The following is a 17,604-nucleotide window of genomic DNA, read 5'->3' as shown; positions in this document are numbered from 1 at the left end:
CTTTTTCTCACAACGAAACATCATATCTTCCAGTCTCCTTGAATATTTTGAATAAACTGATTCCAACCTGTCATTTTTGATGGGCTTTCAGACGAGTTATTCTGTAAAGTGCAAGGAAAATTAACATTGTGGGTTTGCTCTGAGAAAGACCTTCAAAACCCCATCCAATTACCAAACACTTTTGGTAGTTTTTGATTTATTTTCTGGGTAATTGATATTGATATTTGAGACTAAGCAGATGCAGATGGGTCTTCTTCTGGATATTTCACAGCAATGGATCAGAATGTGAGCAGAAGCAAGAAAGGGCTAGCCACTTCGCACAATAAACCAGCTATGGATCATTCTCTTTTTAACTACCTGCCTGAACAAAAATAGTGAAGATGCATCAAGCTCATTTCCCAGATTTTAATCTTAAAGGAGTCTTGGTGGGGTTGAAAACAGCCTTTTTGGCCACTGCTTGAATAGTGGATGGACAGGCCCAGGTGCGTTACACGTCTCTCCCCCCCGCCCCACCCAAACACCTCCTCCAATCCAAAACCATGATGATCTTTTCTCCACCCATTAACCCTCCCCAAGATCAACTCTTTCCAAATTTACAGTTTTACCTTCCTGATAGTTTGCAGCTGTATCCATCTTGTTCACTGCGTGTGTTCTCCCCTAGCCCTCATTCTTCCCCACATCCCTTATTTCTCCAAGACTCACTCAATTTTGCCCTTCAACCTTGCCGTTCGTGCATTTCTCCTCTCTATTTCTGCTGTTCCTTTTGTTCTGTTAAATCCTCATCCGTTACATGTTCCATGTTTTAGCTCCACCATGAGCCTCGACATGGAACACAAATAAAAAGGATATTGGGCCTTTTTATTTGTTTGTTTGTTTGTTACCAATGCACAAATAATAGTGCTTTTAAATCACATTGTCAGTAACTAGATTTGGTTAACATGCACGATTTATTTTTGGCTGTTCACTCTTTCTCCAATTTCCCATACTTTGTTTGCTAGTTCCCCACTGCTCTGTTGGTGTGTAGATGTCTCGTCCCTCTGTCATTCAGCTCTTCTATGAGACCCACCCTCTGTGTATATATATATATATATATATATATATATATATATATATATATATATATATATATATATATATATATATATACATATATATATATATATATATATATACATATATATATATATATATATATATATATATATATATATATATATATATATATATATATATATATATATATATATATATATATACACATATATATATATATACATATATATATACATATATATATATATATATATATATATATATATATATATACATATATATATATATATATATATATATATATATATATATATATATATATATATATATATATATATATATATATATATATATATATATATATATATATATATATATATATATATATATACATATATATATATATATATATATATATATATATATATATATATATATATATATATATATATATATATATATATATATATATATATATATATATATATATATATATATATATATATATATATATATATATATATATATATATATATATATATATATATATATATATATATATATATATATACATATATATATATATACATATATATATATATATATATATATATATATATATATATATATATATATATATATATATATATATATATATATATATATATATATAGGAACAATGCCAAAAACATAAAAGTTCAGAAAATGATCATACCATTATTTTCAACAATGTGTTCCAAAAGTATTGCACCCATCTTGGCTTGATAACTATGAAGAGTTGTAATGCTGAACATCTAAAAGGCCTGTGACAGCCCTTATTAAACTGACTCTGTGGCATCATGGTGTCATATCCGAGTCTGGGAGGCCGGTGGCTCGATTCTGACCCTGGCCGATTGGTACTAAAGATTAAAAAACAAAAAAATTGTACGTGCTGCTTGACGCTCAGCATTGGAGGATGCTGAGGATGGACAAACCTCCATTTGTTCGCATCCAAGGGGAGGAGAAAATTTCCCCTTAATTGCCAGGCTGAGTGTAGATATAAAAGCAACATCATGAAGATGGCCTCATAAATACCCACAGGGCACCTGGAAGTTGTCACTTCACCCAAGCTCAGTGGATGGATGAGTTTGTCTGGTCAAGTATGGTGTTATCTATCGTGTGTGTGTGTGTGTGTGTGTGTGTGTGTGTGTGTGTGTGTGTGTGTGTGTGTGTGTGTGTGTGTTTTTCCTATTTCAATTCCTCCACAAGCCTCGCCCATGTTAGAAAAGGAAAAACACGAAAAAATTATATAATAACCTTTAATGAACCCTGTCCAACAATGTCAATTCCTAGATTAAGAGCTTTTTGCTCGGAAAAAAATACAAAATAAATTTCTACAAGAAAACCTCTGGCAGATCTCCAACTCATGAGCACCAAAACGGGTGGGAGGAAAGGAAGGGTCATCAAGTCCTTGTTTCAGACACCATGTGAGAATATTAAAGCAGAAACATCAAAGCCAAATATGTGTGAGGGTCATAAAATAAACTGGGCTTAATCGAACAAGTGGTGACTGATTTAATTATACAAATGAAACCAACACCGAACTGCAAACCAGATGGCTGCGTGAGAAAGTGTGGGGCCATTCGGAAAATCCACAAAGAGGAAAAGGCTGCATCACACCAACCCCATCCATGTCATTTTGATCACAGTGCAGGCTGCATTCTACTTTCCGACTTGCCCTGCTACATGTGTACAGGCTGCAGACAGTTCTCACCACCCCCCCCCACCACCCCCCCCACCACCCCCAAACCATTTATCATTTCCATTAAAAGCTCATGACAATTTCCTGCAATTCTCCCATAAGTTGTTTCGTTGTCAGCCATAAATATAGGTTTCCGATCAATTTTCCACACTACCATTGCCTTCACATGTACAAATGTGTTTCTTGGAAATTCCTCACTTGCCCCAAACACACCTTTCAACGACTATTGTCCCACACTGGCTCGACATTCAAATGTAACAACGAAGTCCAACACACCTGCTCGCCAGTACCTTGACATTGTCATTTTCATGGCATGGGAAATTGAACAGTACTTAAGGATAAAATAATGAATAATAATACAAGGTATTAGAATGATCAGTAAGCTAAATAGACGATTCAGGATTTCATTATAAATGGAAGAAGGAAACATTATTGACCTTTTGCTCTCAATGAAAATGTGAAAAATTCCCTTTTCCCCTTTTCAATTCCTCCCTCTTTTCCCCTTTACCCCCCATGTTGCCCTTTGGCACAATGCTTCCTTGCGTTAATACACATGGGTGGGTTTTAACTGGATTTCTCGTATGGTTGCATGTTAAAATGATCCTTTCATATCCTCACTTGGAAGCGACAAGAAGATGTGCTGATGCTTCATACTTTAAATGATTTTGATTCCGACGACTATTCTTGAAAACGCCATGAATAGCAAATTAAATGGGAGAAAAAGAGAATTGTGTAAGACATTTGTACCGGTTTTCAAGTTAAACATATATAGTGTAAAATGAATTTTTGTTTTTCACACCCAAACTCCTTTTTTTAGAGAATTTTGGAATGGTGAACTTCCTCGAAACATCGATCCCAAATTGTGGTCTTAAAAGGTCATCAAAAGCCTCGTGTTATTTTAAAACATTAAAACCATGTTTAAACATTGTATCACTTTAAAAGATATAAACATTCCAAGGTTTTTACAAACATGAACCCAGTGGAGTTCAAAAATATCAAAACAAATACATTTTTAAAACACAACTTCATGGATTTATGAACACAAAAAAATACATGGATAATAAAAACATGAAAACTTCATTCATTTCAAAGGCATTATACCTCAATGATTCAAAACAAACCATAAAATCGATTATGAAAACACATCAGAAAAACATTTTTTAAATGATAAAAAAACAATAAAACAACAAAAGGAAGGAATGACACCACAATCCTTTTACAGATGATCATGATGAGGTTTTTTTTTAAAAAAAAAAAAAACATTTTGTCATCGATAGGCAAGAGTAACAACGAGAAGGGCACTCGGTAGAGTGCATAACTCCACCACGTAATGCCTGATCCATGAGAACATATTGGACCCAATACATTTTTTAAATATCATGCAATACAGTACTATATCGTTTTTGGCCCGATCCCTCAATGGTGAAGAATCACTTTAAAAGTTAAAGAAGTCTCGTATCCGGATATCACCAAAATCGAATCAATTTGGCCTCATCACACACCCAACCTGTCCACCAAGTTTCATCCGAATCCGTCCAAAACTTTTTGAGACATCGTGCTATTTTTCGGTTTCGCCCGATCTCTCAATGGTGAAGAATCACTTAAGAAATTATCGGCTCCAGATTCGGATCTTCACAAAAATTGAATCAATTCTTCCATATCACACACGAAACGTGTCCACCAAGTTTCGTCCGAATCCGTCCACAACTTTTTGAGATATTGTGTTACATATCATTTTGGACCCATCTCTCAATGGTGAAGAATCACTTTAAAAATTCTAGTAGTCGGATCCGGATACGGATCTTTACCAAAATCTCATCAGTTCGTCCTTATCACACCAAACCTGTCCACAAAATTTCATTCAGATCCGTCCACAACTTTTTGAGATATCCTGTACACAAACAGACAAACAAACAAAGGCAGACAGGGGTGAAAACATAACCTCCTTCACCTTCGGTGGTGGAGGTAATTGTATAAAGATGTCTATGTTAGAGGTAGTTTTACATTTCTGGTGTGGATTGGTGTAATTGTATAAAGATGTCTATATTAGAGGTAGTTTTACATTTCTAGTGTGGAATGGTGTAATTGTATAAAGATGTCTATATTAGAGGTAGTTTTACATTTCTAGCGTGGATTGGTGTAATTGTATAAAGATGTCTATATTAGACGTAGTTTTACATTTCTCGTGTGGATTGGTGTAATTGTTTAAAGATGTCTATATTAGATGTAGTTTTACATTTCTAGTGTGGATTGGTGTAATTGTTTAAAGATGTCTATATTAGACGTAGTTTTACATTTCTAGTGTGGATTGGTGTAATTGTATGAAGATGTCTATATTAGAGGTAGTTTTACATTTCTAGTGTGGATTGGTGTAATTGTATAAAGATGTCTATATTAGAGGTAGTTTTACATTTCTAGTGTGGATTGGTGTAATTGTATAAAGATGTCTATATTAGAGGTAGTTTTACATTTCTAGTGTGGATTGGTGTAATTGTATGAAGATGTCTATATTAGACGTAGTTTTACATTTCTAGTGTGGATTGGTGTAATTGTATAAAGATGTCTATATTAGAGGTAGTTTTACATTTCTAGTGTGGATTGGTGTAATTGTATAAAGATGTCTATATTAGAGGTAGTTTTACATTTCTAGTGTGGATTGGTGTAATTGTATAAAGATGTCTATATTAGAGGTAGTTTTACATTTCTAGCGTGGATTGGTGTAATTGTATGAAGATGTCTATATTAGAGGTAGTTTTACATTTCTAGTGTGGATTGGTGCAATTGTATAAAGATGTCTATATTAGAGGTAGTTTTACATTTCTAGTGTGGATTGGTGTAATTGTATAAAGATGTCTATATTAGAGGTAGTTTTACATTTCTAGTGTGGATTGGTGTAATTGTATAAAGATGTCTATATTAGAGGTAGTTTTACATTTCTAGTGTGGATTGGTGTAATTGTATAAAGATGTCTATGTTAGAGGTGGTTTTACATTTCCAGTGTGGATTGGTGTAATTGTATAAAGATGTCTATGTTAGAGGTAGTTTTACATTTCTAGTGTGGATTGGTGTAATTGTATAAAGATGTCTATATTAGAGGTAGTTTTACATTTCTAGTGTGGATTGGTGTAATTGTATAAAGATGTCTATATGAGAGGTAGTTTTACATTTCTAGCGTGGATTGGTGTAATTGTATAAAGATGTCTATATTAGAGGTAGTTTTACATTTCTAGTGTGGATTGGTGTAATTGTATAAAGATGTCTATATTAGAGGTAGTTTTACATTTCTAGTGTGGATTGGTGTAATTGTATAAAGATGTCTATATTAGAGGTAGTTTTACATTCCTGGTGTGGATTGGTGTAATTGTATAAAGATGTCTATATTAGAGGTAGTTTTACATTTCTAGTGTGGATTGGTGTTATTGTATAAAGATGTCTATATTAGAGGTAGTTTTACATTTCTAGTGTGGATTGGTGTTATTGTATAAATATGTCTATATTAGAGGTAGTTTTACATTTCTGGTGTGGATTGGTGGAATTGTATGAAGATGTCTTTGTTCGAGGTAGTTTTACATTTGTAGTGTGGATTGGTGTAATTGTATGAAGATGTCTTTGTTCGAGGTAGTTTTACATTTCTAGTGTGGATTGGTGTAATTGTATGAAGATGTCTTTGATAGAGGTAATTAGACATCAACATACAGTTACATCAAACCACATGACAAATGTACATGTTGGAGGTAATTGTTGAAGATTTGGATGAAGATGTCTATGTTTTGTATTTTTGGGGTTTTTTTATACCTTGTCGAGGCTCATGTGAGAGCTAACACACAATACACATCAAGGGGGGCATGAGACAAGAGGGGCGGGAGTGGGAAGGACAAAACAGTGGGGAACAGAGACACGAGGAGATCTGTGGTAGGGAGAGGGATGGGGTGGGGTACACGGGGTATACAAGATGGCATTACAGGGACTTTCAGGAAGGAAAACGGAATTTGAAGGAGGTGGGTTTGGGGTGGATCGACAGGGGTAGAAAAGATCGAGGATTTGGATGGGGGAAGATGAGAGATGGTGGTGAACAGCTGTCTTGACGGCCTGGAGGGAAGAATGGGAATGAATAGAGTGAGGGAGTTTATTCCAAAGGCAGGAAAAAAGAGGAATGAAAGAGTGAAGCTGAGCAGTGATTCGTGATTTTGGTAGTTTTACCAGAGGGGGTTGTTGGCGGATCTTGAGGGCCCTGCGGAAATGTGGTGGGGACAAATCGCAGAGAGAGCAGGGGGGCGAGGCTGGGGAGGAGAAGGTAGAAGACAGAAAGACCACCGACCAACCTGCGGTGATTGAGTGAGAGGCCCAAAGACTCAGCCTCATTGCGGGAGATGCCAATGATCCGAAATGCCTTGGTTTCCACAACGTGAAGCCGAGAAAGGTGGGAGGCAGCAGCACCAGACCAGAGGGGAGAGCAGTACTCGATCAGGCTATGGACAAAAGCTTTGTAAGTGGTCAGGAGCTCAAGAGGGCTGAGGAAGGACATTGCACGACGGAGGATTCCCAGTCGGCGACTGGCTTTGGAGGCGAGGTTTGAAATGGGGCTTTCCCAGGAAGGTCATGGCAGATAGTGAGACCCAGAAGCTTAAAAGGAAGGACTTCTTCCAGAGGATTGTTGAGAAAGTGGATGGGGGTTTTTCTAAACGGTCCTTTCGAAAAGATAGTGAGAGTGTGAGATTTGTCCGGATTGAAAGACATGTTCTACGTGTTGGACCAGTTTGTCATTTTATCCAGATCTGCAGTGAGCGAAGAAGCTGCTGTTTGCTGGTCTGAGGGATGACCGATGGTACGGCAGAGGGTGGAGTCATCAGCAAAGAGATATGGAGGATTTTCCAGAGAATCGGAGAGGTCATTGATGAAAACCAAAAAATGAACAGGGCACAGAACGCTACCTTGAGGAACTCCAGCCTGGACAGGACGAGGGGATGAAAGAACTCCATTTAGGGCCACACGGTGACTGCGACAGGAGAGTAAGTCTGCGAGCCATGAGTGGAGATGGCCTTGGATACCATAGGAAGAGTTTGGTGAGTAGTGCAGGGTGCCAGACTGTCAAAAGCACGTGATATGCCCAGGGATACGACTCCGATTTCCTGTCTGGCATTGAGGACTTCCATCCATTGTTGGGAGAGCAGAAGCAGCATATCCAGGGTAGAGAGACCTGGTCTGAAACCAAATTGATGATTTAATGTCTGAAGTGATGATGGATTCCATAACCTTGCTGATGATTGGGAGAAGGCTGATTGGTCTGTAATTGCAGGAATCTGTTTTTGCACCTTTTTGTGCAGATAAGTGATGTTTGCTGATTTCCAAGCAGATGGCAGATGACCTTGAGCAAATGAGAGGGTGAATAGAACAGAGAGAGGGTGAGCAAGAGCAGAAGAGCAGGCTTTGAGGACACGTGGGCTGATGCCGTCTGGACCGGTTGCAGAATCTGACTCGAGGTTTGAAAGCAAACTCTCCACCTTGTCAGGAGAAAAGGACACAGAGTCCAGGGACAGTTGGGTGCGACTCGGTAAGGTGGGTAGAGAAGGTGATGGGTTTTGGACACAAGATTTAGCTGCAAACACCGAGTTTAGGCATTCAGCTTTTTCACGTGCGGTATCAGCAGTGCGGCCATTTGAGGTAAGGGAGGGGATGGAGGGGGAACATACAACAGAAACAGATTTGATTAGATGCCACCAGGATTTTGAGGAGGGTGAGAGGTTTGAGAGTTCAGACTTGAGATGAGAAAGATGTTGTTTTCTGGCTCTCCTGAGGGTAGATACACACTTGTTCTGAGCTTTATGGAAGGAACTGAGATTGCCCTCAGTTGGGTTTGCTTTCCATGAGGCAAAGGCAAGTTATTTCAGGACAACTGCCTCACCACAAACTTCAGTGAACCAAGGACAGGAGGAAGGGTCGGACAACTGAAGACGAGAGGGGATAAATCTGTGCATGAGGGAGAGCAAGTTTCTTTGAAAGAATTCCCTGGATGAGTTGATGTTGGAGAAAGTAGCGATAGGAGACCAATCTATAAGTTTGATGGCTGCTTGGAGACTCTGCCAGTCGGCTTGAGTGAAATGACACACTCGACGGCGGTGAGGTGGTGCTCTGATAATAGCCAGAGAGATGTTCACTTTGACAAGGACGTGGTCAGAAGAACCAATTGAAGTGGAGGAAGAGCAGCAGATATTGTCAGGGAAATTTGTCAAAATCAGATCCAGAAGAGATGGAGTACCATTGGTTGAGATCCGGGTAGGGAAGTTGACCGATTGAGTCAGTCCCAATGAGTCGCAGAAAGCTTTTGCTGAGGTGCCATGAGGTGAGATCTCACCTTTTGCTGAGGTGCCATCTCACCTTTTGCTGAGGTGAAAGAGGTACCCACACCTAGCCAACTGGCATGATGGCAATTGAAGTCACCACATATGAGGAAGAGAGAGTTTGGATGAGAAGATAGAAGTTGGTCCATGTTTTCAGATAGTGAGGTGTAGATGGACTCATCACTGTTAGGTGGACGGAACAGTACACAAAAAACACGAGGTGGGAGTGGAGGGGAAGCGGTAGCCAGAGGTCTTCGTGTGGGTGTGGGGGAGTGAGGGCAGTGCATGGAGAGTGAGGAATAGAGTCTTTGATGAAGAGAGCAACTCCTCCACCAGGACGAGGCTCAGGTCTGTCATACCGGAGGAGGGAGTAACCAGGGAGAGATACTTGGGAGTCAGACACGTCTTGGGGAAGGAAAGTTTCTGTTAGGCAGATTATGTCTGGTTTGTCAGTGGCAATCTGTATGGAAAGATCTGAAGGTTTGAGCGAAGGCCCCGGATATTTGAGGTCCACACTTTTAAGAGGGAGGGGAGGAGGCTTTGGGTGCAGGGGGTGGGTTGGACAAGGGACGAGGGGGTGAGGTAAGGAGGGTTGTTGAAAGAGTGTGGGGGATTGCAGAATAGCTAGGGGAGGGGCCAGATGATGAGGGGAAAAGGCTCTGTTATACTGGGGGAGAGGGGGGCAAGAGAGGGGGAAGAAGGCAGTTGAGGATTTGAGATGGAGTGAAGAGATGGAGGTGAGAGGGCAGTGGAAGGAGGCAGCTTTGTGGATGAGAGGGGGGCAACTTTGAGAAGGATGAGTGAGGGGGATGAATGGTGGGAGAAAGGTGAGGGGGAGTTTTTGAGAGGGGTGAGAAGGAGGCTTGGAGGGAGAAGAGTGGGATGGTTGCTTTGAGAGTGAGGGGTGAGAGGGGTGAGTTGGCACTGATGTTGGAAAAAAAGAATGGTTGATGGAAAGCGACCATTAATAGCAAACGGGGTTTTTTTTTTTAAGTTTTAGGTCAGAGATGCGATTTAACACATTTCTTGATGGATGCAATGAAGGCAAATTCAGAGAAGGGAGAGAAGAAACGCTGTAACAGTTGGATTTTTTTCGGCGAGGTATGAAGGAAAGGTCGAATTGAGAGCAGCCTGTTTAAATAGCAGAAGAGTGTTGCATTATGATACAGTAAAGAGTACCACATGTGTGAAACAGGAAGATGAAGCATTAAAAGAGATCGGTTTTATTATTATTCTTATTATTATTAATGTTTGAGAGAGTTTTCAACAGATTAGGTCATGGAAGTGTTGTAGAAAACAATCAAGGAAGAAGAAGAGGAGAAGAAGAGGATATGATGAAGAAGAAGAAGAAGAAGAAGAAGAATCGAGAGTCGTGAGTGAGGAAGGAGAAAGGTCGCGATTTTTTTTTTTCTTAAAGATAAGAAATAGAGTGATTCGTTGGGAGGGATGGGGGACGTTAGGAAAGTGGGGAAGATATAAATTGAAGGTAATGGGGAGAAAAAACAAAACACGATCGTACACCGAGGGGAACCGTAGGCCTCAAGCCTTAAGGGTAGGCCTCAAGCACCCGGTAAGACAACGTCGACAAAATCTCACAAAATAGCACGATTTGTGAAACAAAACCGAACTCGGAACACACAGTAACATGTAAGTGAGAAAATAAAGAGTTAAAATGGGACAGATAACAACCGGAAACTTAACTTTGAGATCGTCAGCAGAGAGCCCTGAAGGAGACCTGTCGACGCTCCAAACCCGGAACCGGAAGTGAGGTAATTGTACATTTGTAGTGTCGATTGGTATAATTGTATGAAGATGTCTTTGTTCGAGGAAGTTGTACATTTGCAGTGTGGGTTTGTACAATTGTATGAAGATGTCTTTGATAGAGGTAGTTGTACATTTCTAGTGTGTGTTGGTGTAATTGTATGAAGATGTCTATGTTGGAGGTAATTGTACATTTGTAGTGTGGGTTGGTATAATTATATGAAGATGTCTATGTTAGAGGTAGTTGTACATTTGTAGTGTGGGCTGGTGTAATTGTATGAAGATGTCGATGTTGGAGGTAGTTGTACATTTGTAGTGTGGGTTGGTATAATTGAATGAAGATGTCTATGTTCGAGGTACTTTTACATTTGTAGTGTGGGATGGTATAATTGTATGAAGATGTCTGTGTTCGAGGTAGTTGTAGATTTCTCGTGTGGGTTGGTGTAATTGTATGAAGATGTCTATGTTGGAGGTAATTGCCCATTTGTAGTGTGGGTTGGTATAATTGAATGAAGATGTCTATGTTAGAGGTTGTTGTACATTTGTAGTGTGGGTTTGTGTAATTGTATGAAGAGGACTATGTTCGAGGTAGTTGGATATTTGTTGCGTAGGTTGGTGTAATTGTATGTAAATGTCTATATTAGAGGTAGTTGTGCATTTTTTCGTGAGAGGTAGTTGTCCATGTCCTGGGACGGCCTACATGTCCCAATTCTTTGAATAAGGAATGCTCCAGGCAGCTTACCAAACTTTAGAGGTTGGAATCACTTTTTCTTTATGTTAAAACAATCCAAATGCGACATTAAAAACCGTGCCTTTTCCATGTACAACCACACGTCCAACCAGACAGGGCCGCGCCACTCTCCTCGCCTTCCAGCAGAGATGATGCAACACAAAGGCAGAGCATAAACATGCATGAGGCAAAACATGAATATGCATGATTCAAAACATGGGCGGAGCACAAATATACATTTTGCATTCGAATTCGGTTATATCACAGTCCACGACAGAGTTTCTGGCAGATCATGAGTTTTACACGGGAGAGCAAGTTTTACAGGAGGGTTTCTCACTCTGTGCATGCATAAATGGTATTCAAAGCTTGTGGTGTTTTGTGGTGCATTCTCTTTTTTAAATGTTCTTGTTATGGTTCGAGTTCAATACCAATAGACAATGTCGCGTCCTACCATTGGAATCATTGTAATTGCCTCAGCCATTATTGTGCGAGGCAGGATGACATTTATCAACAATTTTGAGGATGAGCAATTCGGTGATTTAGTGATCTCTTGATCTGGTGCTTTTTTTGGTGTCTTTTTCATTCTTGTTCGTTATGAAAACGTTAGCGAATAAAAGGTATGGCTTTTAAATGCTTACGACTTCACTCTTTAGTCGTTTTTAAATGGATAGTTTTGTACACATTTGAATGGGCGGCCATTTTTTCCCCACCCCATCCCGACATATGGAGTTCTAACGTACACCATGATATGTCCCATTGATTATAAAAATATACACATATATATATATATATATATATATATATATATATATATATATTACTAAAACTCTCATCTTGTATGTATGTATATATATATATTATATATATATATATATATATATATATATGTTCCCGAAATACAGCCAAAACCGTACATGATAGCGCAAAAATTTTAGGGCCACCTCACTCACCATTCTCCTACGGTGTGCAGTATCAAGTTTCGTTCAAATCGGGCAACGAAAAAAATTATTCAAAAATCAATTCCAGATTCAGTAAAGTACTCTTCGTGGTTATTGATCAATGCAAACAACCTGAGCGGTATAGTTCGCTGGAGCTATCTATTTTTTATTTTATTTTTTGAAATGATTTTTTTTTATCAACTGCTGTCACAACGGGAACCCAACGGGTTCACAGGTCGTCTTGTTGATTATAAAAAGACAAATCCTCCATTGATTAAAAAAAAACCCCATAAATCCCATTGATTTAAACATAACCCCAATGATTAAAAGGAATACATCCTATTGATTATTTAAAAAATACATTTCATTGATTACAAAAACATAAATCCCAGCTCGGCTTAACAAATCTGCACCAACCAAAATTGGTAAAGGTGAAATCAACAAAAAATAAAATCGCTTATGACTTGACAAAAACCCAGTGCATCCTAACATGTGAACCGTCTCAATGTGATCCTTTCACAAGAACAGCAAAGAGGTTTGATCCCAGATGTTATGATAATTACATTTGCACCATTTTAACATCTTAATATAATGTTGATAGAGCAATGACAATGAAGCCACACTGACTAATAGGTTGTAGACTGTATGATGTCACAGCATGTACTGTGCATCATTATTTATTTGGGACTTACCAATGTTCCAATTGTTTACAGAAATGAAAATTGTATATCCTGCTGTTCATTTTTAACAATACAATACGAGCATTTTATTGTACATGGTTTGTTTTATTGCATCAGGTTTGTCAGTTTAGTCCTCTGTGATGACCAGATCGTTAACATTTCTCTCCTCTGAATCCCTGTCATGCTTTGTTGCAGTGAAAATCTCTTGTATAATGTGATGTATCCAGGAATTTATAAATCAGAGAAATCTCTGAGAAGCACAATAAACTAATCGATGAACCATTTATCTCTTCTGTTCTTACACCCATGAGCCACAAAAAATAATATTCACCAATATTTGAACTCACCTCATTCAGTAACGGAACATCTCTTTGGTGTCAGCCATTGATGAAATCACACATTGATGATAGCCTAATGATTCCAAGGAATATGCATGATTAAATAAAAGTCGACAATCAATTGTTCCCCGTTTTTATTGAACTCTAATATGCTTTTTGATAACTTATTAAGTTCAGTGTTAATCAATTTCGTTCAGTGACAATTATTTGGGGTGCAATGACGATCCTTAAAAGAGCCTGTGGACAAATAATGGTACCGTGTCGAACACCTGAAATTATTCCTTTACCCGAGCATGGAAATATCGCAAACTTGACCTCGAAATAGAAACTTAAAAAACAGAAACAGACACTTTATGTGTCCTCAAAGGGACCCGTTTCACCTTTTGATTCCCACACGAGGAGATTACAACTAAAGCAGGAGAATAGTAGAACAGTTTATTAAGATCATACAGCAGGTCCAGCTGTGACCTGCAGATTAATATTGACAAATGAAGCAAATGATTGAGAAAAAAAAAACAAAAAAACAACTGATATGTTATGCTAAAACATTCACTGAAACAAACAACTTTCCTTTTACATCACACACAATCGCAATAGCAAAGAGTTATCATTGAAAACAATTGAATCTTAATACAAGTAAAATCTTTGACATAAGTTAGGAATTAAAACTGATGTTGTGGTTTAAACCGTACAATTGTCATCCATGTTAAGCTCCCAAAACTATTTATTGTCCATGTTCAGGTTAAAAAATAATTGGTTCAACCTTTGACGGCCTGAATTGTTTGGATTAAACATTTTTTTTTAAAAACAATTGGAATACCACCAGATTGTAAAAAAAATACATATTTTTAAAAGAAAAACCATTCCCCTTATGTGGACATTTTACCCAAGTCTCCTTTCTACGATGTAATTTAAGTTGTATTCAAGAAAGATTAATTGGAACTCTTCCTCCTGCACCATGTTGGGTGGAGGGCACTTGCAGTTTCTCCAAATCACAGTCCGAGTTCAAAGGTTGACATTGCGCAACTTCAGTGAAGTCCGACCGATGAGGTTGTTCTGAAGACTAAAATTTGGTGCTGTGACTGGGTGTGGGTATGAAGGTGCTCGAAGAAAACAGCTTCATGGATTGATGTGGTTCAAATCATTACAAGGAAAGTATGGGCAGCACATTTGGACCACCAAGTCTGCACCCAAACTAGATCCAGCACTTCAAGAAGCTGCACCTTGTGCTCATTTACAGCCAATCCCAAACAGAGAAATCAAAGGTTAAGGAAAGGTCACAGGAGCATATGCTTTTCAAAAGATACAATGAGATCTTTCATGGCCACAATTCAAATGCAGATGAAAGCCACCGTCTTAAGCCCCCATCTACAGGTCGTCATGCTCAGAGATGCAGCTCCCCCTGCTGGCACAGCATCAGAAAGGAATTATTTATTCTCCTCGAGTCTGTGCCGATTGGAAATTTAACCGACGAGACAATTCAATAGCAATCTGCTTTTACACCAACAGATCTTTTACAAGGTTAAGGGAATCAATAACCGATAGCCCATAAGATGTACAGAACAAGGAGGTGCAAACCTTTGAGGATTTGTAATATTTGCTTTTAAGAATCAAAGAAAAACAAAAAACTAAAACATTTGGATTTCAAAGCTTCAAAGAATTATTTGATCAAGTGGAAGAAGAACTCGGGAAACAAAAACAAAGAACAAAATTAAATGAAGTAGGTATGTAGCATTGCTTACCTTTCTTCACCCGTTTCCCACGTGTCTGCAGGCTTCTTCAAGCGTCTCCTTTTAGTTGGTGCCAACATTTCTTCCAATTTATCACCAAATAAGCAAAGGGTTTTCTCACCTTGAAAAATACAGTTAGAGGTTCCATTAGCTGCAGCGTGCAGATGTTCAGCAGACTCCGATCGGCAACAGTAAGGTAATCACCTGGAATTGAGCATCAACTGGAGGCCTACCATGCCAGGCCTTGGTACAGCTTTGTTCTTCATTATAAAAAAAAAAAAACATATCCTTATAAAACAAAGTATTTGAAGAATCAATATATGCAAGTTATCTGTCAAAATAATATAGTGCAACGCAAAGGTGTTGTGACATCATGAAGTTCAAAGAGCTAAAACGTTTTGATTGCTCATGAAGAAGTTGAGTGGTCATCAATGACTTCACCTCGATTTAACCCTTTGAACCCTGAGCTCCTTAGACTTTCGATTCCCCCCCCCCCCCCACCCTGGGCTCCTTGGAGAAAAATCCGGCCGCTCGGGTATATAGAGGTTTGAATAGCAGCTCCGAAAACGTGGTCACTCGGGTTCAAAGGGTCAAGACCTAAACTGCACCAATATGCGAGCTGTCTTGTCAGTATTTTAAAGTTTATTGAACAATAAAATGTCCTTCAGTCTTATGGTGTTATAGAACAAGCTTCAAACACAAACTGAAACTGGCTTGCAGATTGTAATGATGAAGGACATTATGAGATATCAATGTACTTTCATAAGAATTACAAGAACAGGAGTAGACCAGGGTCGCAGCATGAGTTGTGTACTAATGTACAAAGTTTACAACCATTCACTCCTTCATACCATGCATCCAACAACACCCATCCACCACCCTCCATCCCCCACCCCCTCTGGCTTACCAATGAGAGGTCATGGTTGATGGTGATATCCAAAAGGTCAAGGAACTGAATATCTTCCAAAAGTTGATCACAGAAGTGGATAGATTTGTTTGACAGTCCTTGTGGAAAGAAACTGAGGATATGGGACCAACCTGGATTGTCTACAAGTCATATTCCAGTTTTTCATATTTTTAAAGTCTGCTGTGAGTGATGTAACCATTGCCACTCTATTACTGAGATAGGGAACTGTTTGACAAAATGGCCTTGGCATCTGCAAAAAGTGATTAAAGTTTTCAAAGAAAACCGAGAGGTCATTAAAGAAAGCAAGAAGAGAATAGAGCTCAAATTGCTGTTTTATGGTGCATGAGGCTCCGCAGGTCGAGAAGCTCACAAGAAGCCATCAAAGGCTGCACAGTTGGCACAAAGAGTAAGTCAGCCAATGAGGTATGGAGACAATACCACAGGTAGAGAGCTTGGCAAAGAGAGCTGGGTGTCAGACTGTAGAAAGCACAGGATATGTTCAGGGACACAGCGCGAACAGCTCTTGTTTCTGATGAAGGGCCTCCATTCATTGTGTTGTGAAAAATAGATCAGTGGTTGGTGCAAAAACACAAACTGGTGATTACATCAATGGAGAAAAGGAATGACAATGTCAGCAATGAATAAAGACTCCATTGCTTTGCTTATTATGGGAATGAGCTGACCAATATGTACTTGAACGGACCTGTGTTTGCACCCTTCGTGTGTATCCGGGTAGTGTTTGCAATCTTCCATGCAGAGGGTAGGCATCTCGAAGTGAAGGACCTGCTAAAAAAGGACAGACAAATGATAGGCCAGTTTGGCACAGCATGTTTTGAGAACACATTCAATGATGACATCAAGACCTGCAGCTGGAATGTCAAGGTCATCCAGAAACTTGTTCACCTTTTCAGGTGGAAAACTCAAAATGACCAAATCACATTGGGTGAGATAGAACAGAGGAGATCGGGAAGGAAGGGATGGGGATTCTCACTTTGGAAGGAAATACAGGGTACCAACATTCCGCCTTGTCATGTGCAGCCATTCGTTGAAACAATGAGGGGCAGAATACACCAGAGATCAACATCGCCGAGTCTTGGAAGAGGGAGACCAGTCAGAGGGAGTCGAGCTTTGAGACTTCTTCTCAAAGTGTGGTGTTGTGTTCTGGCTTGCCTGATGACAGACGTTGCTGACTTTGCAGAGCAATCTGTTTCACTCGGCTCGGTTTGCTTGCCAAGTTGACAAAACGAGCGGCTTGGAATCGACAAACTCACCACGTGTACCAATTGGCCGAAAGAGGGGTATGATAGCTGCAGAGCGACATAATTAACTTGGGCATCAGAAGGAACTGGCATTGGCAAAAGCATTCCAAGGAGCGTGAGGAGAAAATT

The 17,604-nt window shown here is 39.0% G+C and overlaps 1 protein-coding gene across 1 annotated transcript in view; it reads right to left on the bottom strand.

Annotated features, from left to right (window-relative positions):
* Positions 1 to 14,000: 14,000 nt before the first annotated feature.
* Positions 14,001 to 17,604, bottom strand: part of XRCC4 (X-ray repair cross complementing 4) — a 79,936-nt gene continuing 76,332 nt past the window's right edge. Inside the window, exons 7-8 of the mRNA XM_085848930.1 lie at positions 15,322 to 15,430; positions 14,001 to 14,984 (exon numbers count right to left, since the gene is read on the bottom strand). Of these exons, the coding sequence (XP_085705056.1) occupies positions 14,948 to 14,984; positions 15,322 to 15,430 (146 nt within the window). The 3' untranslated portion in view covers positions 14,001 to 14,947. The remainder of the gene's footprint in view (positions 14,985 to 15,321; positions 15,431 to 17,604) is intronic.

Source organism: Eptatretus burgeri, chromosome 12, assembly GCF_056783735.1.
Source record: "Eptatretus burgeri isolate ZD-2024b chromosome 12, Ebu_testis_v1, whole genome shotgun sequence".
Lineage (NCBI taxonomy): Eukaryota > Metazoa > Chordata > Myxini > Myxiniformes > Myxinidae > Eptatretus > Eptatretus burgeri.
Note: the sequence above shows the minus strand (reverse complement) of the source record. Positions and strands in the feature narration are given on the sequence as shown.